General features: G+C 54.2%; 1 protein-coding gene across 4 annotated transcripts in view; it reads left to right on the top strand.

Moving 5' to 3' along the window:
* LOC139240183 (tropomyosin alpha-3 chain-like) overlaps positions 1-26,698 on the top strand; it is a 60,769-nt gene that overhangs the window by 5,703 nt on the left and 28,368 nt on the right. For 2 of the 4 annotated variants that reach the window (XM_070868605.1, XM_070868606.1), the window contains exons 2-5: positions 10,698-10,831; positions 17,581-17,698; positions 19,378-19,448; positions 22,885-22,960. In XM_070868605.1, coding sequence (XP_070724706.1) covers positions 10,698-10,831; positions 17,581-17,698; positions 19,378-19,448; positions 22,885-22,960 — 399 coding nt within the window. The remainder of the gene's footprint in view (positions 1-10,697; positions 10,832-17,580; positions 17,699-19,377; positions 19,449-22,884; positions 22,961-26,698) is intronic. The other 2 variants (XM_070868607.1, XM_070868608.1) reach the window with 1 other exon arrangement.

Here is a 26,698-nt window from a genome sequence, read left to right as displayed (position 1 = left end):
CAACTACTCTGGACTTGAGGGTGACCGGCAGAGTAGGCGGAGGCCTGTTGAGATGGCTGTTCAAGATCTATCACTTATTTAGATGAGCAGGGAGTTCTCCTGATTTCCTGACTAACCACAATTTAAAAAAAAAAACTGGTCATTCACCGCTCTGCTTTGAGATTTTACTCAAGGAGAGGACACAGCAACAGCTTGTATTTATATAGCGCCTTTAACGCAGTGAAACGTCCCGAGGTGCTTCACAGGAGTGTTGTGAGACGCAAAAAATTGACACTGAGCCGCTGAGGAGAAATTTGGTCAAAGATGTAGGTTTTAAGAAGAGTCTTGAAGGAGGAAAGAGAGGTTTAGGCGGGGAATTCCAGAGCTTGGGGCCCAGACAACACCAGGTACAGATTTAAGGTGATTGGCGAAAGAGCCAGAGGCAACATGAGGGAAAAACCTTTTTACGCAACGAGTGGTTACCTTTGGAACGCACTGCCTGAGGGTGGTGGATACAGATTCAATAATAGCCTTCAAAAGGGAATTGGATATATAGAAGGAACCAAAATTGCAGGGATTTGGGGAAAGAGCAGGGGGGAGTGGGACTAGCTGAATTGCTCTTTGAAGGAGCCGGCGCAGACTCGATGGGCCGAATGGCCGCCTCCTGTGCTGAACTGTTCTATGATTCAATGAAAATGTCTGCCAAGGATAATTCCAGCACTTTGTTTGCAATCCATTCTATATGAAGTGTTGTCGAGTAATTTGAGATCATCTCCTACATTGCACCAGTGATAGACTTCAAAAAGTACTTCACTGGCTGACGAGCACTTTGGGGCGTCTGGTGATAGTGAAAGATGCTATATAAATACATGGCTTTCTTTGTGATAGGGTGTGTAAACTCCGTGCGTGCTTTTTTTTAACTAGGGGTGTTGGAACAGGAGGAGGACATTCAGCCTCTCCTGAGCATCCCTGATTATAATCGCTCCACCATTGGTGGCCGTGCCTTCAGCTGCCTGGACCCCAAGCTCTGGAACTTCCTCCCTAAACCTCTCCGCCTCTCTCTCCTCCTTCAAGAAGCTCCTTAAAACCGACCTCTTTGACCCAGCTTTTGGTCACCTGCCCTAATTTCTTCTTACATGGCTCGGTGTCAAATTTATTGTTTTGTCCTGTGAAGCTCCTTAGGATGTTTTACTACATTAAAGGCGCTATATAAATGCAAGTTGTTGAGAATGCGATTAGAGAAATGGCTCGGCAGGGTGCTACAAATTGAGCCGAGCTATAGACTATTTTACTCCAACGGCGGCGTGCTTTCAACACTTCCTCTTTGAAACTTGTTTTTTTTAAAAAAAACACATGCCGTTGAAGATCAGCCTATAAGTGCATGAAGGACGCGGCGCAGGCTGACACGCGAGAGGCCATTTTTGTGTAAGGTTCTGCGACTACGCTTTGTGGTGTGTGAGGCAGGTTGAGGAAAAGCAGCCGGATTCTGTGTAAAGAGGAAGTGGTGGCAGTGGTGCTGTGACTCACTCTGAAGAATATAAAGGTGCATTGATAATGGCCTAGCTTTCGAGAACAGCGTGTTTGTCGAACGTATGATCCCAGCTGTTAATCTTGTATGCTGACCAGATTTGAAACTAGTCTGTTTGAGGGGGGGGGGGGGGGGGGAAAGCAAGGGTGGGGCAGCCTTCACTTTGACTCTACTCGTATTTATAGAACGATGTAGCAGATGCAGAAGGAGGCCCGTCATCTCATGTGGTGCCATTCATGGCCTCAGGATGTCCCAGAGTGCTTTACAGTCAATAAATACAAGGAAACACGGCAGTCAATCTGCACACAGTGGGACCTCTATCCCGTTCTCCCTTTTTAAGCAAAAGTACAACATTGGGCTTCCTCCTGCACCACACTTGTAGCCAGGGAGGATTGGAAAATCGGATCAGCCTTGATCGTATTGAATGGCAGAGCAGGCTCGAGGGGCCGTATGGCCTACTCCTGCTGCTATTTCTTATGTTCTTATGAAAATGCTGGTCAGAGCCTCTGCTATTACCTCGTTTACTTCCCTTAACACTTCATCCAGGTCTGGGGATTTATCCACTTTCCAAGCTGTGAAACCCCTTAATACTTCCCCTCTCACTGTTTATTTCATCTAGTATTTCACCCTCCTCCTCCCTGATTGCAATGTCTGCATCGCCCCTCTGCGCACAGGGAAGTACCTCAAGCAGCAACGAGCAGATAATCGCGCTGGTTCAGAGTTTAAAATATTGGCCAGGACACCGGGGGAGAACTCCCCCCGCTGCTCTTTTTCGAAATAGTGCCCATGGGATCCTTTATGTTCACCCGAGAGAGCAGATGGAAGCTCGGTTTAACGCCTCGTCCAAAAGACGGCACCTTTGGCAGTACAAAGATGGGAGGAAAAGCAATGTGTGAGGATACACAAAATCTGCAAAAGAACATAGACAGGCTAAGTGAGTGGGCAAAAATTTGGCAGATGGAGTATATAATGTGGGAAAGTGTGAGGTCATACACTTTGACAGAAAAAATTAAAGAGCAAGTTATTATTTAAATGGAGAAAGATTGCAAAGTGCCGCAGTACAGCAGGACCTGGAGGTACTTGTGCATGAAACACAAAAGGTTAGTATGCAGGTACAGCAAGTGATCAGGAAGGCCAATGGTATCTTGGCCTTTACTGCAAAGGGGATGGAGTATAAAAGCAGGGAAGTCTTGCTACAGTTATACAGGGTATTGGTGAGGCCACACCTGGACTACTGCGTGCAGTTTTGGTTTCCATATTTACTTAAGGATATACTTTGGAGGCAGTTCAGAGAAGGTTCACTCGGTTGATTCCTGAGATGAGGGGGTTGACTTATGAGGAAAGGTTGAGTCGGTCGGGTCTCTACTCATTGGAATTCAGAAGAATGAGGTGTGATCTTATCGAAATGTATAAGACTATGAGGGGGCTCGACAAGGTGGATGCAGTGAGGATGTTTCCACTGATGGGGGAGACTAGAACTAGAGGGCACGATCTTAGAATAAGGGTCAGCCCATTTAAAACTGAGATGAGGAGGAATTTCTTCTCTGAGGGTTGTAAATCTGTGGAATTCGCTGCCTGAGAGCCATGGAAGCTGGGACATTGAATAAATTTAAGATAGAAATAGACAGTTTCTTAACTGATAAGGGGGCGGACAGGGAAGTGGAGCTGAGTCCATGATCGGATCAGCCATGATCGTATTAAATGGTGGAGCAGGCTCGAGGGGCCGTATGGCCTACTCCTGCTCCTATTTCTTATGTTTTTATGTTCTCAAGTGGTGGGCGAGAGTGCTGCCCACTGGGCCACGGCTGACACAAATGCAGACTGTCTTTTGGGTGAGGTGTTAATCGAAGCCCTTGTTGCCTGTTCAGTTGGGCCCAAAAGATCCCATGACACGATTCAAAGGAGTTTTCCCAGTCTCTTGGCCAACAATTCCCCCCCCCCTTCACCCATCACAACAACAAAAAACAGATGAACTTGTGCTGCGACATTGAACACTACCCTTCAAAAGTGAAGGGGGAAGAGACTGCGAGGAAGTGAGACGAACTTCTGGAGGGCGGGGCTGGTGTAAAAACAGAAGTGAGATGCAGCTGGAAGGCTGAAAATGGTGTTTTTTCCCCCCCGTGGACTAAAACAGTAAGATGTTAGCTCAGTTACCTCACCGACTGGGTGGGTCAGATTGTTCCATGCAGGCACTTCCTGCCTTTCATTGCCTCTGTTCGTGTGGCAGTAGAGAAAAGAAAGACTTGCATTTCTATAGCGCCTTTCACGGCCTCAGGATGTCCCAAAGCGCTTTACAGCCAATGAATACTTTTGAAGTATATGAAACGCAAGGTCCCACAAACAGCAATGAGGCGATGACCACATCATTTTTATTTTAGTGATGTTGAATGGGGGATAAATATTGGGGCCCAGGACACCGGGGAGAACGCCCCCTGCTCTTCCTACAAATAGTGGCCGTGGGATCTTTTATGTTTATCCGAGAGGGCAGGCGGGGCCTCGGTTTAACATCTCATCCCAAAGATGGCACCTCCGATGGTGCGGCACTCCCTCAGCGCTGCCCCTCCGCCGGTGCGGCACTCCCTCAGCGCTGCCCCTCCGCCGGTGCGGCGCTCCCTCAGTACTGGCACTTGGAGCGTCGGCGTGTGCTGAAGTTCTGCCGTGGGGCTTGAAGTCGTGATCTCTGCTGAGCCAAGCTGACAGGCTGGTGCTGGTCCAGCACTAGATTTAACTTATTTACCAAAAGTTATTTCTCCTGGTTAAATTAGCCTCTTGTTTTCCTCCTACCTCACTGCCTGCACACCCGTTCCCCCATACAGGTACCCCACCACTGCCTGATCTTGTCCTTGAAACATGTCCCAGCACTGGATAGTGATCAGGCGCAAAAATCCCTGCTGTTTCTTTCCTCCTTCAACGCGGCAGCACAAACGCTAATTGTCGCATTTCGCCAAACCCACTGTGCAACTAGCCATAGATTATAGATCAAAACGGGGACCCACCCGGTCCGTTCAGTCGAGTGCCGCAGGTGCCGGTAAGCCCAATAGTCATAAGGATATAAGAATTAGGAGCAGAAGTCGGCCAATCAGCCCCTCGAGCCTGCTCCGCCATTCAATAAGGATCACGGCTGATCTTCGACCTCAACTCCACTTCCCTGCCCGATCCCCATAACCGTTAGAAACATAGAAAATAGGTGCGGGAGCAGGCCATTCGGCCTTTTGAGCCTGCACCACCATTCAATAAGATCATGGCTGATCATTCACCTCAGTACCCCTTTCCTGCTTTCTCTCCATACCCCTTGATCCCTTTAGCTGTCAGGGCCATATCTAACTCCCTCTTGAATATATCTAGCGAACTGGCATCAACAACTCTCTGCGGTAGAGAATTCCAGAGGTTAACAATTCTCTGAGTGAAGAAGTTTCTCCTCATCTCGGTCCTAGATGGCTTACCCCTTATCCTTAGACTGTGACCCCTGGTTCTGGACTTCCCCAACATTGGGAACATTCTTCCTGCATCTAACCTGTCCTGTCCCGTCAGAATTTTATATGCTTCTATGAGATCCCCCCTCATTCTTCTAAACTCCAGTGAATACAGGCCCAGTCGATCCAGTCTTTCTTCATAAGTCAGTCCTGCCATCCTGGGAATCAGTCTGGTGAACCTTCGCTGCACTCCCTCAATAGCAAGAATGTCCTTTCTCAGATTAAGAGACCAAAACTGAACACAATACTCTAAAAGTGTGGTCTCACCAAGGCCCTGTCCAACTGCAGTAAGACCTCCCTGCTGCTTTACTCATATCTCCTAGCTATGAAGGCCAACATGCCATTTGCCTTCTTCACCGCCTGCTGTACCTGCATGCCAAACTTTCAATGACTGATGTACCATGACAGCTAGGTCTCGTTGCACCTCCCCTTTTCCTAATCTGCTGCCATTCAGATAATATTCTGCCTTCATGTTTTTGCCACCAAAGTGGATAACCTCACATTTATCCACATTATACTGCGTTTGCCCACTCACCTAACCTGTCCAAGTCACCCTGCAGCCTCTTAGCATCCCTTAATGCCCAAAAATCTATCGATCTGTGTCTTGAAGACCCAGCCTCCACAGCCCTCTGGGGTAGAGAATTCCAAACGTGGCAAGAGATGAAATCTCTCTCTAAGCCATTCTGGGCACGGTGCAGTCTGTCCCATCGGGCATCAGGAATTCGATCTTATTTTCCTGGGCACTTCTGAAGTCTCGCAGTCCAGAGTCGGTGAATGAGGTTCACTAGTTACCGAGTGATATCTTTCTCCTTCGGCAGGTTTGTCCGCCCCGTACACGTCGCACTGTCACGGTTACTCTAACCCCAGGCTCTGACAGTGTGAAAAACTCATCCAATTTGGACAGCTGCTTCCTCCCTGAAAGTGCCATCCATCGGTGTGGCCTGTCGTAATCTGTTGGAGCTGAATTGCCAAAATAATGTGCTTCCACCTACATATTCTGACTAAATGCCAAGGGTTTTTTGATTTTAAAACTCGAGCAGACCTGCCCCGTTAAGGGCGCACTTTTTGTTTCAGGTTCTCGCACCGAGCCCGTTCACCCATCACCCTTCCTGTGCTCGCTGCCCCGTGACCTAACTCGCACCGAGTCCCGCTCACCCATCACCTCCCTGTGCTCGCTGCCCCCGTGTCCTAACTCGCACCGAGTCCCGCTCACCCATCACCCCGTGCTCGCTGCCCCGTGTCCTAACTCGCACCGAGTCCTGCTCACCCATCACCCCCTGTGCTCGCTGCCCCTGTGTCCTAACTCGCACCGAGTCCCGCTCACCCATCACCCCGTGCTCGCTGCCCCGTGTCCTAACTCGCACCGAGTCCCGCTCACCCATCACCCCCTGTGCTCGCTGCCCCCGTGTCCTAAATTGCACCGAGTCCCGCGCACCCATCACCCCCAGTACTCGCTGCCCCTGTGTCCTAACTCGCACCGAGTCCCGCTCACCCATCACCCCCAGTGCTCACTGCCCGCCCCCCACGTGTCCTAACTCCACCGAGTCCTGCTCACCCATCACCCCCAGTGCTCACTGCCCCCCCCCTCCCCCATGTCCTAACTCGCACCGAGTCCCGCTCACCCATCACCCCCCTGTGCTCGCTGCCCTGTGTCCTAACTCGCACCGAGTCCCGCTCACCCATCACCCCCTGTGCTCGCTGCCCCATGTCCTAACTCGCACCGAGTCCCGCTCACCCATCACCCCCTGTGCTCGCTGCCCCATGTCCTAACTCGCACCGAGTCCCGCTCACCCATCACCCCCCTGTGCTCGCCGACCTAGATTGGCTCCTGGTTAAGCAACGCCTCGATTTCAAAATTCTCATCCTTGTTTTCAAACCCCTCCATGGCCTCACTCCCCTCCCTACCTCTGTAACCTCCGCCAGCCTTACAACCCCCCAAGATCTCTGCCCTCCAATTCTGGCCTCTTGCGCATCCCCTGATTTCCATTGCTCCACCATCGGTGGCTGTGCCTTCAGCTGTCTGGGCCCGAGATTTTGGAACTCCCTCCCTAAACCTCTCTGCCTCTCTCCTTTAAGACACTCCTTAAAACCGACCTCTTTGATCCAGCTTTTGGTCGCCTGTCCTAATATCTCCTTATGTGGCTGGGTGTTGATTTTTGTCTGATAATGCTCCTGTGAAGCGCCTTGGGACATTTCACTACATTATTGCTATTGAGGGAGTGCAGCGAAGATTCACCAGACTGATTCCCGGGATGGTGGGACTGACCTATCAAGAAAGACTGGATCAACTTGGCTTGTATTCACTGGAGTTCAGAAGAGTGAGAGGGGACCTCATAGAAACGTTTAAAATTCTGACGGGTTTGGACAAGTTAGATGCAGGAAGAATGTTCCCGATGTTGGGGAAGTCCAGAACCAGGGGGTCACAGTCTAAGGATAAGGGGTAAGCCATTTAGGACCGAGATGAGGAGAAACTTCTTCACCCAGAGAGTGGTGAACCTGTGGAATTCTCTACCACAGAAAGTAGTTGAGGCCAATTCACTAAATATATTCAAAAGGGAGTTAGATGAAGTCCTTACTACTCGGGGGATCAAGGGGTATGGCGAGAAAGCAGGAAGGGGGTACTGAAGTTTCATGTTCAGCTATGAACTCATTGAATGGCGGTGCAGGCTAGAAGGGCTGAATGGCCTGCTCCTGCACCTATTTTCTATGTTTCTATTAAAAGCGCTAAATAAGGGCAGGTTGTTAACTGAGCCCACCTGGTGCAGACGAGAGATGAAAACATTGACCAGATTACAGCTCGGAGGAGGGGAACATCAGCCAGCGTTTTCATCGTCGCCCAGTGATTCCAGCTGGTTATCTCTGGTGAGGCACGCCTAGTTGCCAGAAGGCCATTTGAATTTTGTTTAGTGACGGTGCTTGATGTGACGTGTAAGAACATAAGAAATAGGAGCAGGAGTCGGCCATTCGGCCCCTCGAGCCTGCTCCGCCATTTAATAAGATCACGGCTGATCTTCGCCCTCAACTCCACTTTCCCGCCCGATCCCTCGGTTCCCCGAGAGTCCGAAAAATTTATTGATCTCAGCCTTGAATATACTCAATGACTGAGCCTCCACAGCCCTCTGGGCAGAGAATCCCAAAGATTCACCACCCTCCGAGTGAAGAAATTCCTCCTCATCTCAGTCCTCAATGGCCGACCCTTTATCCTGAGACTGTGTGACCCCTGGTTCTAGACTCCCCAGCCCGGGGGAAACACCCTCCCTGCATCTACCCTGTCAATCTCTGTCAGAATGTTCTGTGTTTCAATGAGATCTCCTCTCCTCTCTAAACTCTAGGGACTATCGGCCTCGTCTCCTCAATCTCTCCACATCGGACAATCCCCCCATCCCAGGAATCGGTCTGGTGAACCTTTGTAAACTGAGGTACCAACAGGATCTGCTGAATACATTCCCAGCGAAGGGACTGGAGTGTGTGTCAGTGATGGGAACTGGAGCAACACTTGATTGAAAGATGCTTAACAATGCTGCTTGGATTTCTCTCTCCCCCGCCCTGCCCCCAGCACACCTCCCGCCTGGGGAAGTTAAGATAGGAAAATACTGTCCCTAAAGTAAAGACAGACCTGCATTTATATAGCGCCTTTCACCACCTCGGGGTGCCCCAAAGCGTTTCACAACCACTTTTGAAGTAGTCACTTGTAACGTAGGAGAGAATCGAGGGGGATGTGTGTGTGTGGGGGGGGGGGGGGGGGGGGGCGGGTGAGTGTGTGTGTGTGTAGAAGGGGTGGGTGGGTGTGTGTGTGTGTGTGTGGGGGGTTGCGGGCATGTGTGTGTGGGGGGTTGCGGGCATGTGTGTGAGGGGGGGTGCGCGTGTGTGTAGAGGGTGCGGGCGTGTGTGTGGGGGGTTGCGGGCATGTGTGTGGGGGGGGGTGCGGGTGTGTGTAGGGAGGGGCGTGAGGTGTGTGTGTGTGGGGGGGGGGGGAAGAGAGAGGTGTGTGTGTGTGTGTGTGTGTGTGTAGGGAGGGGGGCGGGTGTGTGTAGGGAGGGAGGGGGGCGGGTGTGTGTGTGTGTAGGGAGGGAGGTGTGTGTGTAGGGAGGTGGGGGGGGAGGCGTGTGTGTTTGTGGGGGGGGAGGGAGGTGTGTGTGTGTAGGGGGGTTGGGGGTGTGTGTGTGTGTGTAGGGTGGGGAGGTGTGTTTGTAGGGTGGGGGGAGGGAGGTGTGTGTGTGTGTAGGGGGGGTGGGGGTGTGTGTGTAGGGGGGGTGTGTGTGTAGGGGGGGTGTGTGTGTAGAGGGGGTGTGGGGGGGGGGGTGTGTGTGTGGGGGGGGGGTGTGTGTGTGGGGGGGGGGGTGTGTGTGTGGGGGGGGGGTGTGTGTAGGGAGGGGGGGGGGTGTGTGTAGGGAGGGGGGGGGTGTGTGTGTAGGGGGGGGGGGGTGTGTGTGTAGGGGGGGGGTGTGTGTGTAGGGGGGGGGTGTGTGTGTAGGGGGGGGGTGTGTGTGTAGGGGGGGGGTGGGGGTGTAGGGAGGGGGGGGGGTGTGTGTGTAGGGAGGGGGGGGGGTGTGTGTGTAGGGAGGGGGGGGGTGTGTGTGTAGGGAGGGGGGGGGTGTGTGTGTAGGGAGGGGGGGGGTGTGTGTGTAGGGAGGGGGGGGGGTGTGTGTGTAGGGAGGGGGGGGGTGTGTGTGTAGGGAGGGGGGGGGTGTGTGTGTGTGTAGGGAGGGGGGGGGTGTGTGTGTGTGTAGGGGGGGGGGTGTGTGTGTGTAGGGAGGGGGGGGGGTGTGTGTGTGTAGGGAGGGGGGTGTGTGTGTGTAGGGGGGGGGGGTGTGTGTGTGTAGGGAGGGGGGGGTGTGTGTGTGTAGGGGGGGGGGTGTGTGTGTGTAGGGAGGGGGGGGTGTGTGTGTGTGTAGGGAGGGGGGTGTGTGTGTGTGTGTAGGGAGGGGGGGGTGTGTGTGTGTGTAGGGAGGGGGGGGTGTGTGTGTGTGTAGGGAGGGGGGGTGTGTGTGTGTGTAGGGAGGGGGGGGTGTGTGTGTGTGTAGGGAGGGGGGGGTGTGTGTGTAGGGAGGGGGGGTGTGTGTGTGTGTAGGGAGGGGGGGGTGTGTGTGTGTGTAGGGAGGGGGGGGGTGTGTGTGTGTAGGGAGGGGGGGGTGTGTGTGTAGGGAGGGGGGGGGGTGTGTAGGGAGGGGGGGGGGGGTGTGTGTGTAGGGAGGGGGGGGGTGTGTGTGTAGGGAGGGGGGGGGTGTGTGTGTAGGGAGGGGGGGGGGTGTGTGTGTAGGGAGGGGGGGGGTGTGTGTGTAGGGAGGGGGGGGGGTGTGTGTGTAGGGAGGGGGGGGGGGTGTGTGTGTAGGGAGGGGGGGGGTGTGTGTGTAGGGAGGGGGGGGGTGTGTGTGTAGGGAGGGGGGGGTGGGGGTGTGTGTGTAGGGAGGGGGGGGGTGGGGGTGTGTGTGTAGGGAGGGGGGGGGGGTGTGTGTGTAGGGAGGGGGGGTGTGTGTGTGTGTGTAGGGAGGGGGGTGTGTGTGTGTGTAGGGAGGGGGGTGGGTGTGTGTGTAGGGAGGGGGGGGAGGGGTGTGTGTTGGGGTGGGGAGGTGGAAGTGGAGCATTCCATGGTACAATTATCAGTCAGGGGCTCCGGGTGGAACGGACTGAAGGGCCAGGTGAGGGTTCCTGCTTCGGTCTCCGGCAAGGGCTGCCCCCTCTCTCACTCGGCTGTGTTTCTGTTCCCTTGTGCCTAGGCTGAAGCGGAGGTGGCCTCCTTGAACCGCCGCATCCAACTGGTTGAGGAGGAGTTGGATCGTGCCCAGGAGCGTCTGGCCACCGCCCTGCAGAAGCTGGAAGAAGCCGAGAAGGCGGCGGACGAGAGCGAGAGGTGAGGCTGAAGGAGGGGAACTCTTTGAAGGTGTTTCGAACGTCTTTACCCAGAGAGCGGTGAGAATGTGGAACTCACTGCCACAGGGAGGGGTTGAGATGAATAGTAGCGATGTATTTAAGGGGAAGCTGGATAAACAGATGAGGGAGAAAGGAACAGAATGATATTGTGATCGGGTGGGGTGAAGTAGGGTGGAGCATAAAGAAGAAAGGCTTGTATTTATATAGCGCCGTTCACGGCCACCGGACGTCTCAGCGCATTACAGCCAATGACGTATTTTTGGAGTGCAGCCACTGTTGTAATGTGGTAAACGTGGCAGTCACAAACAGCAATGTGATAATGACCAGATCATCTCTCTCTGTAATGTTGGTTGAAGGACACCGGGGAGAACTCCCCCTGCTCTTCTTCGAAATAGTGGCCCCGGGATCTTTTACGTCCACCCGAGAGGCAGACGGGGCCTCGGTTTAACGTCTCATCCGAAAGACGGCCCCTCCGACAGCGCGACGCTCCCTCTGCGCCGACAGTGCGGCACAACACCGGCATAGAACAGTTGGGCCGAATGGCCTGTTTCCGTGCTGTAAATGTACTTTTGCTGGTGTACAATAACATACAATATCTCGTCTCACCTGCTCTGTGTAGTGGTGGACCACACAAACCATGGACGTCCTAGGTACGGTTCCTGGTTTACACCGAGTTACTCAATGTCACTGGGGTTGACCGGATTAATACTACAGTCACCGTTACCTAGGCAAAAACTTGAAATGTTTTAATACGGCAGATTCAGATGTTCTTTGTCATTAATGTTGTCGGGCCGTACCCAGTCTGCTGTAATCAGTTGGTACCATTCGCACGGCGGAGCTAACAAGTGAAGCTTTGTCCCGATGTACTAATGTGACAGTCAGTGTTGTCACTGGACCCGCTCTTTGTGTTATGAGCAATCCACTGGCGGCGAAATCGCACTCGGGCCAACAGGCTTGACGTGTGACGCAGCTCCAGATACGATGTTTCTTACTCTGGTCCTGCCCCCATTGGCAGACCTGCACCCACCAGCATTTCATGCCCCCCCCCCCCCCCCACAAGTGCTGCGCATAAACACAGAAGAAACAGGAGCAGGAGTGGTCCCTGCGGCCCCTCGAGGCTGAAGGCACATTATTCCGCTTTGCCGGCCCTTTCAAAGAGTGTTCGCAAGATGTTCGGCCTTAGGGCGGCGTCTCAGCTGAGCCTCATCCTTTCTTCACCCAAGAAGAGTCGGCCGGGGCTCAGTGGGTAGCGCGCGCTCTCCTCTCGAGTCACCTGGTTGTGGGTTCGAGTCCCACTCCAGAGACTTGAGCACAAAATCCAGGCTGATGCTCCCGGTGCGGTACTGAGGGAGCGCCGCCCTGTCGGAGGGGGCGGTACTGAGGGAGCGCCGCCCTGTCGGAGGGGCGGTACTGAGGGAGCGCCGCCCTGTCGGAGGGGTGGTACTGAGGGAGAGCCGCCCTGTCGGAGGGGCGGTACTGAGGGAGCGTCGCCCTGTCGGAGGGTCAGTACTGAGGGAGCGCCGCACTGTCGGAGGGGGCAGCACTGAGGGAGCGCCGCACTGTCGGAGGGGCGGTACTGAGGGAGCGTCGCCCTGTCGGAGGGTCAGTACTGAGGGAGCGCCGCACTGTCGGAGGGGCGGTACTGAGGGAGCGCCGCACTGTCGGAGGGGCGGTACTGAGGGAGCGCCGCACTGTCGGAGGGGCGGTACTGAGGGAGCGCCGCACTGTCGGAGGGGTGGTACTGAGGGAGCGCCGCACTGTCGGAGGGGCGGTACTGAGGGAGCGCCGCACTGTCTGAGGGGGCAGCACTGAGGGAGCGCCGCACTGTCGGAGGGGGCAGCACTGAGGGAGCACCGCACTGTCGGAGGGGCGGCACTGAGGGAGCACCGCACTGTCGGAGGGGGCAGCACTGAGGGAGCACCGCACTGTCGGAGGGGGCAGCACTGAGGGAGCGCCGCACTGTCGGAGGGAGCGCCGCCCTGTCGGAGGGGTGGTACTGAGGGAGCGCCGCACTGTCGGAGGGGCGGTACTGAGGGAGCGCCGCACTGTCGGAGGGGTGGTACTGAGGGAGCGCCGCACTGTCGGAGGGGCGGTACTGAGGGAGCGCCGCCCTGTCGGAGGGGCGGTACTGAGGGAGCGCCGCCCTGTCGGAGGGGCGGTACTGAGGGAGCGCCGCCCTGTCGGAGGGGCGGTACTGAGGGAGCGCCGCACTGTCGGAGGGGCGGTACTGAGGGAGCGCCGCACTGTCGGAGGGGCGGTACTGAAGGAGCGCCGCACTGTCGGAGGGGCAGTACTGAGGGAGCGCCGCCCTGTCGAAGGGGCAGTACTGAGGGAGCGCCGCACTGTCGGAGGGGCAGTACTGAGGGAGCGCCGCACTGTCGGAGGGGCAGTACTGTTGAAGGTATCATCTTTTTGGATGAGATGTCAAACCGAGACCCTGTCTGCTCTCTCAGGTGGATGTAAAAGATCCCATGGCCCCATTGGCAGAAGAGCAGGTGTCCTGTCAAAAATTTAACCCTCAACCAACATCACTAAAAGCAGATTAACATTTGTGGAGTGTTGCTGTGCACAAACTGGTGGCCACTTCTGCCTGAAAAACGCCAGCCGCTGTGAAGTGCTTTGAGACATCCAATTGACAGTCAAGTACTTGTGAAATGTATCCATTGTTGCACTATCGCTGTGTGCTCTCAAGCCTTGCTGATTGTGATCAGCTCACTCATTTGTTCAGCTGATTCTGGGCAACGCCACACCAACATACTCAATCGTATATTTAAAAAGAAAGAGTTGCATTTATAGAGCGCCTTTCATGACCACCAGACGTCCCAAAGCATTTACAGCCAATGAAGTATTTTTTGAACTGAAGTCACTGCTGAAACGCAGCAGCCAATTTGCGCACAGCAAGCTCCCACACAGCAATGTGATAATGGCCCGGATCATCTGTTTTAGTGATGTTGGTTGAGGGATAAATATTGGCCCCAGGACACCGGGGAGAACTCCCCCTGCTCTTCTTCCAATAGTGGCCCCAGGATCTTTTACATCCACCCGAGAGGGCAGACGGGGCCTCGGTTTAACATCTCATCTGAAAGACGGCCCCTCCGACAGAGCAGCGCTCCCTCAGCGCCGCCCCTCCGACAGTGTGGCGCCGCACTGGGTGTGTCAGCCTAGATTTTTGAGCTCAAGTCTCTGGAGTGGGACTCGAAGCCACAACCTGACTCAGAAGTTTAAAAATATCCACAAACGGAAAATTTCTGACCATACTGTAATGTGTTACATAAAGGCTTTGCGCGCACTTCCCCATTAACAAATGCCATCGGCAGTGTGGCCAAATTAAATAGTGGCATCAAGGAACCAGTTGCCGTCTGCTTTTTACAGCACAAAGTATTGCTAAACCCCTCTCCCATCAGATGCACTGAATTGTGCTGGGTTTTGGTTCCACGGACTCGTATTCTCTCTCCGAAGTGGTCGTTGTGAGCCTAGATTGAATAGCAGGCTATTTAACCACTGAGGGCATCACAGTGGGCACCTTGTGCCCACACGTGCTGCTCAGTAGGGATCTGGAGCTGGAACAGCAAATGATTCCCGCCCCCCCACCCCCCCCACCCAGAGCTTGGGGGTATCAAGGCCAGTTATGTCCCTCCCCCTCTCGCTACACCAGTTTTTGATAGCTGCCAACTCCAGGACTGAACCTGCAATCCTCCTGGTCAGAACTGCTTAGCTTGAACTTTCCGACTGTGGGGGAGTCTGGCGTTGGGTAGGTGAATGTAACTTCCTGCGGACCGACCACCCTGTAAAGACCTGCATTGGCTCTCGGTCCATCCGTGCGTCGATTTTAAACTTCTCAACCTTGTGTTCAAATCCCTCAATGGCCTCGCGCCCTCCCCTCACCTCCCTGTAAGCAACAAGAAAGCCCCAGGACACCGGGGAGAACTTCCGCTGCTCTTCTTCGAAATAGTGGCCGTAGGATCTTTTACATCCACCCGAGAGGGCAGAACGGACCTCGGTTTAATGTCTCATCCAAAAGACCGCCCCTCCGACAGTGCGGCGCTCCCTCAGTACTGCCCCTCCGACAGTGCGGCGCTCCCTCAGTACTGCCCCTCCGACAGTGCGGCGCTCCCTCAGTACCGCCCCTCCGACAGTGCGGCGCTCCCTCAGTACCGCCCCTCCGACAGTGCGGCGCTCCCTCAGTACTGCCCCTCCGACAGTGCGGCGCTCCCTCAGTACTGCCCCTCCGACAGTGCGGCGCTCCCTCAGTACTGCCCCTCCGACAGTGCGGCGCTCCCTCAGTACTGCCCCTCCGACAGTGCGGCGCTCCCTCAGTACTGCCCCTCCGACAGTGCGGCGCTCCCTCAGTACTGCCCCTCCGACAGTGCGGCGCTCCCTCAGTACTGCCCCTCCGACAGTGCGGCGCTCCCTCAGTACTGCCCCTCCGACAGTGCGGCGCTCCCTCAGTACTGCCCCTCCGACAGTGCGGCGCTCCCTCAGTACTGCCCCTCCGACAGTGCGGCGCTCCCTCAGTACTGCCCCTCCGACAGTGCGGCGCTCCCTCAGTACTGCCCCTCCGACAGTGCGGCGCTCCCTCAGTACTGCCCCTCCGACAGTGCGGCGCTCCCTCAGTACTGCCCCTCCGACAGTGCGGCGCTCCCTCAGTACTGCCCCTCCGACAGTGCGGCGCTCCCTCAGTACTGCCCCTCCGACAGTGCGGCGCTCCCTCAGTACTGCCCCTCCGACAGTGCGGCGCTCCCTCAGTACTGCCCCTCCGACAGTGCGGCGCTCCCTCAGTACTGCCCCTCCGACAGTGCGGCGCTCCCTCAGTACTGCCCCTCCGACAGTGCGGCGCTCCCTCTGCGCTCCTCCAATTCTGCGCTCCTCCAATTCTGCCCTCCTGCACAATAACCCTGATTATAATCGCTCCACCATCGGTGGCCGTGCCTTCAGCTGCCTGGGCCCCAAGCTCTGGAACTCCCTCCCTAAATCTATCCGCCTCTCTCCTCCTTTAAGACGCTGTTTATAACCTACTTCTTTCTGTCCTAATGTCTCTTTCTGTGGCTCGTTGTCAAATCTTGTTTGATAATGGTCCTATGAAGCACCTTGGGACGTTTTACTACGTTAAAGGTGCTGTATACCAACAAAGCTTGTATTTATATAGCGCCTTTAATGAAGTAAAACATCCCAAGGCTCTTCACGGAAGTGTTAAAAGATTAAAAAATATATTTGGCACCGAGCCCGGTAAGAAGAGATTATGGTAGATGACCAAATGCTGGGTCAGAGGTTGGTTTTAAGGAGCGTCTTGAAGGAGGACAGAGAGGTGGAGAGGTTTAGGGAGGGAGTTCCAGAGCTTGGGGCCCAGGCAGCTGAAGGCACGGCTGCCAATGGTGGAGCGATTATAATCGGGGATGCTCAAGAGGGCAGAATTAGAGGAGCGCAGACACATCTCCAGGGGAGGAGAGAGCGGATTTATGGGGCTGCAGGAGATGACAGAGATAGGGAGGGCGAGGAGGGATTTGTAAACCAGGATGAGTATTCTGAAATCGAGGCGTTGTTTAACCGAATGCAATGTAGGTCAGTGAGCACAGGGGGCGATGGAGGAGCGGGACTCGGTGCGAGTTAGGACACAGGGCAGTGAGCACAGGGGGTGATGGGTGAGCGGGACTCGGTGCGAGTTAGGACACGGGTCAGCGAGCACGGGGTGATGGGTGAGCGGGACTCGGTGCGAGTTAGGACACGGGGGCAGCGAGCACAGGGGGTGATGGGTGAGCGGGACTCGGTGTGAGTTAGGACACGGGTCAGCGAGCACAGTGGGTGATGGGTGAGCGGGACTCGGTGCGAGCTAGGACACGGGGGCAGCGAGCACAGGGGGTGATGGGTGAGCGGGACTCGGTGCGAGTTAGGACACGGGTCAGCGAGCACGGGGTGATGGGTGAGCGGGACTCGGTGCGAGTTAGGACATGGGGTCAGCGAGCACAGGGGGTGATGGGTGAGCGGGACTCGGTGCGAGCTAGGACACGGGGGCAGCGAGCACAGCGGGTGATGGGTGAGCGGGACTCGGTGCGAGTTAGGACACGGGTCAGTGAGCATAGGGGGTGATGGGTGAGCGGGGCTCGGTGCGAGTTAGAACACGGGGGCAGCGAGCACAGTGGGTGATGGGTGAGCGGGGCTCGGTGCGAGTTAGGACACGGGTCAGCGAGCACGGGGTGATGGGTGAGCGGGACTCGGTGCGAGTTAGGACATGGGGGCAGCGAGCACAGGGGGTGATGGGTGAGCGGGACTCGGTGCGAGCTAGGACACGGGGGCAGCGAGCACAGCGGGTGATGGGTGAGCGGGACTCGGTGCGAGTTAGGACACGGGTCAGTGAGCACAGGGGATGATGGGTGAGCGGGACTCGGTGCGAGTTAGGACACGGGTCAGTGAGCACAGGGGGTGATGGGTGAGCGGGGCTCGGTGCGAGTTAGAACACGGGGGCAGCGAGCACAGTGGGTGATGGGTGAGCGGGGCTCGGTGCGAGTTAGGACACGGGGTCAGCGAGCACGGGGGGTGATGGGTGAGCGGGACTCGGTGCGAGTTAGGACACGGGGGCAGCGAGCACAGCGGGTGATGGGTGAGCGGGACTCGGTGCGAGTTAGGACACGGGGGGCAGCCGAGTTCTGGATGATCTCCGGTTTACTCAGGGTAGAATGTAAATGCAGGTTGTTACTATAGCTCTGACTGGAGGCTTGTGCTTAACTCCCCCAGAGGAATGAAGGTGATTGAGAACAGGGCCCTGAAGGATGAGGAGAAGATGGAACTGCAGGAGATCCAGCTGAAAGAGGCCAAGCACATTGCAGAGGAGGCAGACCGCAAGTATGAAGAGGTGAGTGAGAGCGCGACGGCGGTTAAGTGGGACTTGGGATGTTGAGTTCAGCTGGAGTCCTGCAGCAAAGCCCAATTCTGAGTAAATGCAGCCTTGTGTCTATCAAAGTTTAACTGGCGATGGGACTGTCCAGATGTTTAAGGTTCAGGCTATGGTCAGAACTGCCCCGCATGTCTCCTTTTACAATTGTTTTAGCTCTGCAACAAAGTGCAACGTCTGGTGGGCAAGATATGCTACCATCGATAATATTTGATACTTCTTCATGGGGGGGGGGCTGGGGTAATTTTAACCTAATTCGCTGAGTGTGCTGCTCATTGGATCAGGTGGGAACATTAGTTTTACACCCCGCTCAATATTACACTCCTTTTTACAGAGTACATAAGAAATAGGTGTCGGCAATTCGGCCCCTCGAGCCTGCTCCGCCATTCAATGAGATCACGGCTGATCTTCGACCTCAACTCCACTTTCTCGCCCGATCCCTTGATTCCCCTCGACTCCAACAATCTATCGATCTCAGCCTTGAATATACTCAACGACTGAGCCTCCACAGCCCTCTGGGGCAGAGAATTCCAAAGATTCACCACCCTCCTGAGTGAAGAAATTCCTCCTCATCTCAGTCCTAAATGGCCGAGCCCTTATCCTGAGACTGTGTGACCCCTGGTTCTAGACTCCCCAGCCCGGGGGGAAACATCCTCCCTGCATCTACCCTGTCAATCCCCCTCAGAATCTTGTATGTTTCAATGAGATCACCTCTCGTTCTTCTAAACGGCAGAGAGTATAGACCCATTCTGCACAGTCTCTCAAAATAGGACAGCATTCTCATCCCAGGGATCAATCGCGTGAACCTCTGTTGCGCCACTTCCAAGGCAAGTATATCCTTCCTTAGATAATCATCATCATAGGTAGTCCCTTGGAATTGAGGAAGACTTGCTTCCACTCTTTAAAAATGAGTCCTTAGGTGACTGAACAGTCCAATACGAGAGCCACAGTCCCTGTCACAGGTGGGACAGACTGTGGTTGAGGGAAGGGGAGGGTGGGACTGGTTTGCCGCACGCTCCTTCCGCTGCCTGCGCTTGGTTTCTGCACGCTCTCGACGATGAGACTCTAGGTGCTCAGCGCCCTCCCGGATGCACTTCCTCCACTTAGGGCGGACTGGTCTTTGGCCAGGGACTCCCAGGTGTTGGTGGGGATGTTGCAATTTATCAGGGAGGCTTTGAGGGTGTCCCTTGTAACGTTTCCTCTGCCCACCTTGGGCTCGTTTGCCATGAAGGAGTTCCGAGTAGAGCGCTTGCTTTGGGAGTCTCGTGTCTGGCATGCGGACAGTGTGACCCGCCCAGCGGAGCTGATCGAGTGTGGTCAGTGCTTCGATGCTGGGGATGTTTGCCTGGTCGAACAGTACTCCAGGTGTGCCTCACCAATACCCTGTACAGTTGTAGCAAGACTTCTTTGCTCTTATACTCCAACCCCCTTGCAATAAAGGCCAACACGCCATTTACCTTCCTGATTACTTGCTGTACCTGCGTACTAACTCTCTCAGTTTCTTGCACAAGGACACCCAAATCTCTGAACACCAACATGTCACAGTTTCATTTAATAAATATTATTTTTCTATTCTTCTGACCAAAGGAACTAATTCTCCTCTGCTTGCAATCTCTCTCTCTCTCTCTCTCTCCCTGCAGGTTGCCCGTAAGCTGGTAATCATTGAGGGTGACCTGGAGCGCACAGAGGAGCGTGCTGAGGTGACAGAGTCGTAAGTATTCAGTTCCAACCGTTCCTCCCCCCCCCCCCCCCTCTCCGCTGGTGAGCATGGGTGTGCCTCAAAACGTACATTACTCGGGAGATGGGTCTTCGTGCTTAAGTCCCGAAAATCCGGTTGGTTTCTGACAGTGTATTGAGTTAATCGCGTGGGGAAAAATATCTCCTCTGGTCGTCTATATATTAGGCACATTTTTTAAAAATTCCCTTAACCACCCCCATTTTCCTTCCCTCATCCGAAGGCACTGACGCTTGCTTTGGATGTGGTTCCTTTGCTCTTGATGCCTCGTCCAAATGATTACGCCTAAAACCCTGTCTTGGCATCCACGCATTTCCCCATAACGATCCCTGGGACAGCGTTCGGTTGTGGGTGGGGAGGGGGGGTGCGATTCTCACAAGAAATAGGAGCAGGAGTCGGCCATTCGGCTCCTCGAGCCTTCTCCGCCGTTCAATAAGATCACGGCTGATCTGATCTTGGTCTCCGCTCCACTTCCCTGCTCGCTCCCGATAACCCTTAGCCCCCCCCCCCTTAATGTTCACCCCATTCAGAGCGCGGTGATCTCGGCCACTCCAGCAAAGCCCCTCGAACACTCAGAATGCTGCTAATGTTTAACTCCCTCATAACCGTACATGGTCAGCGTTATTACGCGTCGGTTGGGGAGAGGGGACGATCCTGGCAGCCAGGAGTTTTAAGGTTAATTCCGCCTGCGTTATGCGTTTGGAAACCAACCGCGTTTTCGAGATTTTAGCTGGTGCAGTGAAGGTGTCACTTCCCCAGTACGTTCCCAATGTATGTCACTGATGGGGACCCCCTGTTGCTTTGTTCTTGTGTCCCATCCCAGCTTTCCCGAATCTCTGCCCTCTATCCCAGTTTCCCGCCCTGAAGGTGCTGACTCGGGCTGTAGTACAGGCCCTCTGGTGTGAATCCCTGACAGGCATGTGAGCCCCAACACCAGCAAGTGTCAGCACGCCAATCGATTCCTGCCGATCGACTGGGAACCAGCGCTCAGTCCTTCTCCCCCCCCCCCCCCCCCCCTCGTTTTCTTTCTTTCTTCCCTTCCTTTCTTTTTTTTCCCTCTCTCCTCCCCGCGCGCGCGCACTCCCTCGCGCCCTCTCTCTCTTCCATAGAAACATACAAAATAGGTGCAGGCCCTTCGAGCCTGCACCACCATTCAATAAGTTCATGGCTGAACATGTAACTTCAGTACCCCATTCCTGCTTTCTCTCCATACCCCTTGATCCCCCTATTAGTAAGGACTACATCTAACTCCTTTTTGAATATATGTAGTGAACTGGCCTCAACAACTTCCTGTGGTAGAGAATTCCACAGGTTCACAATTCTCTGAGTGAAGAAGTTTCTCCTCATCTCGGTCCTAAATGGCTTACCCCTTATCCTTAGACTGAGACCCCTGGTTCTGGACTCTTCCCCCCCCCCCCTCTCTCTCTCTCTCTCTCTCTTTCCCCCCCCCCCCCCCCCCCCATCTCTCTCTCTTTCCCTCTCTCCCTCCCCCACCCCCCTCACTTTCTCTTCTCTCCTCCCCCCTCACTTTCTCTCTTCCTTCCCCTTATCTTCCCTCCGCTAACCCAGCACAGACTGGGCTTTGAAACTCGAAGCACTTTGACCCATGCAGGGAGACTAAAATGTTATTTTTCAGCTTGAAAATCGAGGAACTTCATTTTAACTTGTGGGTGGGATAGAATGAGTAAGGGACCAACCACACGTACAATGTTTGTTGAGCTGGATTTAATTCTTGAAATGTCTGCATAAGCTGCAGGATTTCTGTAAATTTGAGGTGAGCGTTATGATCTTCCTGAACCTCAGAGTATTGGCCCAGTTTGTGGAGTTTATTGGTTCCAATTTCTGCTCACACGCACCCGTTGGGGCGCCAGTTACCCTCCAGTACCTCGCTCTAGTGGCCATCCTTAAATGTGTCAGTTTAGACAGTGGGTTCTGTGGGCTATTCAGCTGTGTGGGGCATCACAGCTGAGCCGGAAACTCTGCTCACCCAGTGTTTGTGCACGTTGTACAAGCAAGACTTGCTGGTTAGTGCTTAGGCGGGCCACCATGGCTTAATTTTCTACTTTCCCTCTCGCCTGGGCCAGTGTTGCGCCCTCCCGTCTGTCCCGGTTGAAATCGTTTGACTGCATTCACCGGTGATTCAAACCTGAGCCCCTTATGTGCAAAAGAACGCAAGAATTAGGAGCAGGAGCAGGCCATTCGGCCCCTCGAGCCCGCTCCGCCGATCTATACGATTGCGGCTGATCTGTTCTTGGCCTCAACTCTACTTCCCCGCCTGCTCCCCATGACCCTTGACTCTCTTATCCTTCAAAAATCTGTCTCGATCCATCTTGAATATATTCAATGACCCAACCTCCACAGCTCTCTGGGGCAGAGAATTCCACAGATTCACCACCCTCTGAGAGAAGGAATTCCTCCTGGCCTGAGCAGTAACCCATGTACGGTAGCATAGTGGTTATGTTCCTTCCTGGATTAGGCTCCGCATCATTTGTCCAGGCCTGCGGACGACATGAGTTCAGATCCCGCCACGGCACCTGGGGAATTTGAATTTAATTATAATTTAAAAAAATCTGGAATAGAAAGCTAGTATCAGTGACCATGAAACTACCAGATTAACGTAACACCCCATCTGGTTCACTCATGTCCTTTTTCGGGAAGGAAATCTGCCGCCCTTACCCGGTCTGGCCGATATGTGACTCCAGACCCACAGCAATGTGGTTTGACTCTTAACTACCCCTCTGAAATGGCCCAGCGAGACAGAGAGAGAGAGAGAGACATGAGCAGGCCATTCGGCCCTTCGAGCCTGCACCACCATTCAATATGATCATGGCTGATCATGCAACTTCAGTGCCCCATTCCTGCTTTCTCTCCATACCCCTTGATCCCTTTAGCCGTAAGGGCCACATCTAACTCCCTTTTGAATATGTCCAACGAACTGGCCCCAACAACTTTCTGTGGTAGAGAATTCCACAGGTTCGCAATTCTCTGAGTGAAGAAGTTTCTCCTCATCTCGGTCCTAAATGGCTTACCCCTTGCCCTTAGTCTGTGACCCCCCTCCTCGGTTGTATTCAAGAAGGCAGCTCACCACCGCCTTCTCGAGGGACGGGCAATAATTGCCAGCCACGCCCACATTCCAGGAACTAATTCTTTTTTTAAAAAAAAACCAAATGGTTTCTCGGTGGTGGGGTGGGAAATGACATCTTGCTGTGAACCGATCCATTTTAACTGGCTCTTGTTCAAGGTGTTGGCTCTCGGGGCTCTGGGTCAGCAAAGCCTGTCGTGACGATTTCTCCCTTTTTGTTTTGTGTCCCGTGTTTGTGTTCCGATTCCTTTGCATGCTCTACATTACCAAACGGTCCCACTTGACCCCCTCACCCCACCCCTCTTGCACGTGCCTTGTGGACACTAACAGCACTATGCGGAAACTGGACGAGGAGCTAAGAGGCAGGGATCAGACCTTGAAAGCCTTAACCGCATTAGAGGAAAAGGTACTGCGACTTCTCGCCTTTTTGTTTTCTCGCTCTTGTTTCAAATGAGTTGCTCCCAAACTGTGAACGTGACGATTAACGAGAGGGATTGGGGCCGCTCTGTTTTGTGACGTGTGTGTGTGGCGGAATGAATTATTTGCATGCTTCCAATTAATTTTACAAACCAAGTTTACAGGGGCGTCTGTTCGGTGTGTGCCTCGTTCGTTCTGTTGCCGCATGCTTACTCCCAGAGGTGTGTAGAAATTCGTAGCGGTCAAAGCTTGGAAACAGGCCATTGGGCCCAAGCAGCCCGTGCCGGCGTTGGTGCTCCACACGAGAAATTACTTCTAACCGCACACGTACCCACTGTCTTCCCATACCCCGTTCCTTCATCCGCTTGTCCCGTCTCATCTCCAATGTTGACACAGTTTCTGCCTTGACCATTAACCCTGGTCACAGCCTTGCAATTCTCTCTGTCGCTCTTTGTCTCTCCTTCCCCACGTCTGTCTCTGTCTGGGTGTGTCTCTGTCTCTGTCTGGGTGTGTCTCTGTCTCTGTCTGGGTGTGTCTCTGTCTGGGTGTGTCTCTGTCTCTGTCTGGGTGTGTCTCTGTCTCTGTCTGGGTGTGTCTCTCTCTCTGTCTGGGTGTGTCTCTCTCTCTCTGTCTGGGTGTGTCTCTCTCTCTCTGTCTGGGTGTGTCTCTCTCTCTCTGTCTGGGTGTGTCTCTTTCTCTCTGGGTGTGTCTCTCTCTCTCTCTCTGGGTGTGTCTCTCTCTCTCTCTCTGGGTGTGTCTCTCTCTCTCTGTCTGGGTGTGTCTCTCTCTCTCTCTGGGTGTGTCTCTCTCTGTCTGGGTGTCTCTCGCTCTGTCTTTGTGTGTCTCTCTCTCTGTCTGGGTGTGTCTCTCTCTCTGTCTGGGTGTGTCTCTCTCTCTGTCTGGGTGTGTCTCTCTCTCTGTCTGGGTGTGTCTCTCTCTCTCTGTCTGGGTGTGTCTCTCTCTCTCTGTCTGGGTGTGTCTCTCTCTCTCTCTGTCTGGGTGTGTCTCTCTCTCTCTGTCTGGGTGTGTCTCTCTCTCTCTGTCTGGGTGTGTCTCTCTCTCTCTGTCTGGGTGTGTGTCTCTCTCTCTCTGTCTGGGTGTGTCTCTCTCTCTCTGTCTGGGTGTGTCTCTCTCTCTCTGTCTGGGTGTGTCTCTCTCTCTCTCTCTCTGTCTCGCTCTCTCTCTCGCTCTCTCTCTCGCTCTCTCTCTCGCTCTCTCTCTCTCTCTCGCTCTCTCTCTCGCGCTCTCTCTCTCGCGCTCTCTCTCTCTCTCTCTCTCTCTCTCGCGCTCTCTCTCTCTCTCGCGCGCTCTCTCGCTCTCGCTCTCTTTCTCTCTGCGAAGAAGTTTCTCCTTTGTTCTAATACTCTTCTATTTAATGTTGTATCCATGGCCCCTGGTTCTTGCCCACTTCACCTACTAGAAAGAGTCCAGTTCAATCCCGTCCTTTCATAATTTTAAACCCTTCTATCATATCCAATATTCCTCATAAGCCGGGCGAGTAGTTAAAGGGGCCACGCACCCAAAATAAATGAGCGGGAACACTGACCATATGGCTCCGTCTTCTCACACCTCGTGTCGCGTTTGCATTTCCTCGTAGCAGGCAGCGAGTCTGCGTGCGCCCCCTCGAAAGCCTTGGCATGTCCCATTGTGCGGAGGCCTAGGCGGTACACGGCACGCTGATTTAACAGTTGTGCGTCGCGATAAAACTGCAGCGCTGGTGAGATTTTCGAAATGAAAATAAAAAATGGTGGGAATGGGCAGCGGGGTGGGCTGACCGACTGTGAGCGGCTGCCCCCAATTTGCGTCTTGAACGTCTTCAATCTATTTTAGCAGTGCCGGTTACTGCAGGGAGTGCTGGGCACATCCAAGCCGAGCCTCCACCAGTGTGAGCTGTCCGCTGACTACATTGAAGCCGCTAAAATATATCCCACCGGGCTGCAAGACAGTGTTGATGCCTTCAATCGACTGGAATTAAACAACTTGCGAGCACACACCAAACGTTTTTGCTCTTACCCGGTCGTCCCAGCCAACGCTTCTAAATTTGGGGCGATGGGGCAGGATTGCAGTTGGCCTGGAAGTCAAAGATGTTCCAATTCACTGTTGTAGTACCCCCCCCCCCCGGCCCCTGCTCTGCCACACCCAGAGCTCCCATCAGGTAAAGAAAGAAAGACTTGCATTTCTATAGCGCCGTTCACAGCCACTGGATGTCTCAAAGCGCTTTACAGCCAATTAAGTACTTTTTGGAGTGTGGTCGCTGTTTTAATGTGGGAAACGTTGCAACTTAATTTGCGCACAGCAAGCTCCCACACACAGCAATGTGATAATGACCCAGTTCGTCTGTGTTTTTTTTTTAATGTTGATTGAAGCATAAATATTGGCCCCAGGACACCGGCGATAACTCCCCCTGCTCTTCTTCGAAAAAGTGCTGTGGGATCTTTTAGGTCCACTTGAGGGACCAGGGCCTCGGTTTAAGGTCTCATCTGAAAGACGGCATCGCTGATAGCGCGGCGCTCCCTCAGCGCCGCCCCTCCGACAGCGCGGCGCTCCCTCAGCGCCGCCCCTCCGACAGCGCGGCGCTCCCTCAGCGCCGCCCCTCCGACAGCGCGGCGCTCCCTCAGCGCCGCCCCTCCGACAGCGCGGCGCTCCCTCAGCGCCGCCCCTCCGACAGCGCGGCGCTCCCTCAGCGCCGCCCCTCCGACAGCGCGGCGCTCCCTCATCATTGCACTGCGAGTGTCAACTTAGATTTTATGTGTTCCATTCCCGGGAGTGAGACTTGAACCCACAACCTTCTGAATCCAAGGCGAGAGTGCTACCCACTGAGCCACAGCTGACACTGGTACGGTAGCCTCGTGGTTCTATTACTGGACTTAACCTCTCTGGCACCACAACGCTCTGATGCGTTGTACTGCTACTGCATTGACTAGGCGCTGTTCCCAAGCATGTATCACCAATGTGTAGCAAAGGTCAGGGAGGTGAGGACATTCAGCCTTTCGAAGCCCATCCTCCAGTACCTGCACTCTCCTGTGGGAGCCCGTCCCCCTCGTACTCTTTCACTACCCCGTTATATCATCCGGCTGTATTTTGAGAGGTCCTACTGTTTTTGTCTCAACCCCCCCCCCCCCCCCAAGGCAGATTATTCTAAACACTTCTCATTTTTGAGTAATGACATCTTTTAATTTTTTATCTATACCGTGCCAGCTTTTCCTATGACAAATTCTTTATAAAATGGAAAAAGCCTATGTAAACTTGTCACGTTGCAGTTACACCCTCCTGTCAGTGGGGGTGCAACTCATTTTTGTACCGATTGGGGGGGGGGGGGGGAACTCCTGTTCCAACCAACTCTGCTTCCCAAATTGGTATAATTTTTGTCAAAGATTTCCATAAAGAATAGCGAAGGAGTGTTCAACTTTACAATGATTGAATTCGACCTGTGCACTCTTGTCCAGCTATGCAACCCCAGTTCAACCCCACTTCAACGAAGGGCTTCACTCCCTGTATGCAGTGCTCCCAGAAGAATGATTTTCTATATATATATATTTTGCACAGGCTGCACTACTCCTGTCCCTAAACCTTGTCACAATTTCTTTGGGGTCATGCTTTCATCACCATTTACCATTTAAAAAAAAAAAATGTTTGCGTCGACACTTCCCATTCAGTTTTGCTATGTCAACTGTCACAGTGTAGTTGTGGGCTCTGACCAATGGGTGGCTCTGTGGAGCAAGTCTCT

Source organism: Pristiophorus japonicus, chromosome 30, assembly GCF_044704955.1.
Source record: "Pristiophorus japonicus isolate sPriJap1 chromosome 30, sPriJap1.hap1, whole genome shotgun sequence".
Taxonomy (NCBI): Eukaryota; Metazoa; Chordata; class Chondrichthyes; family Pristiophoridae; genus Pristiophorus; species Pristiophorus japonicus.
Note: the sequence above shows the minus strand (reverse complement) of the source record. Positions and strands in the feature narration are given on the sequence as shown.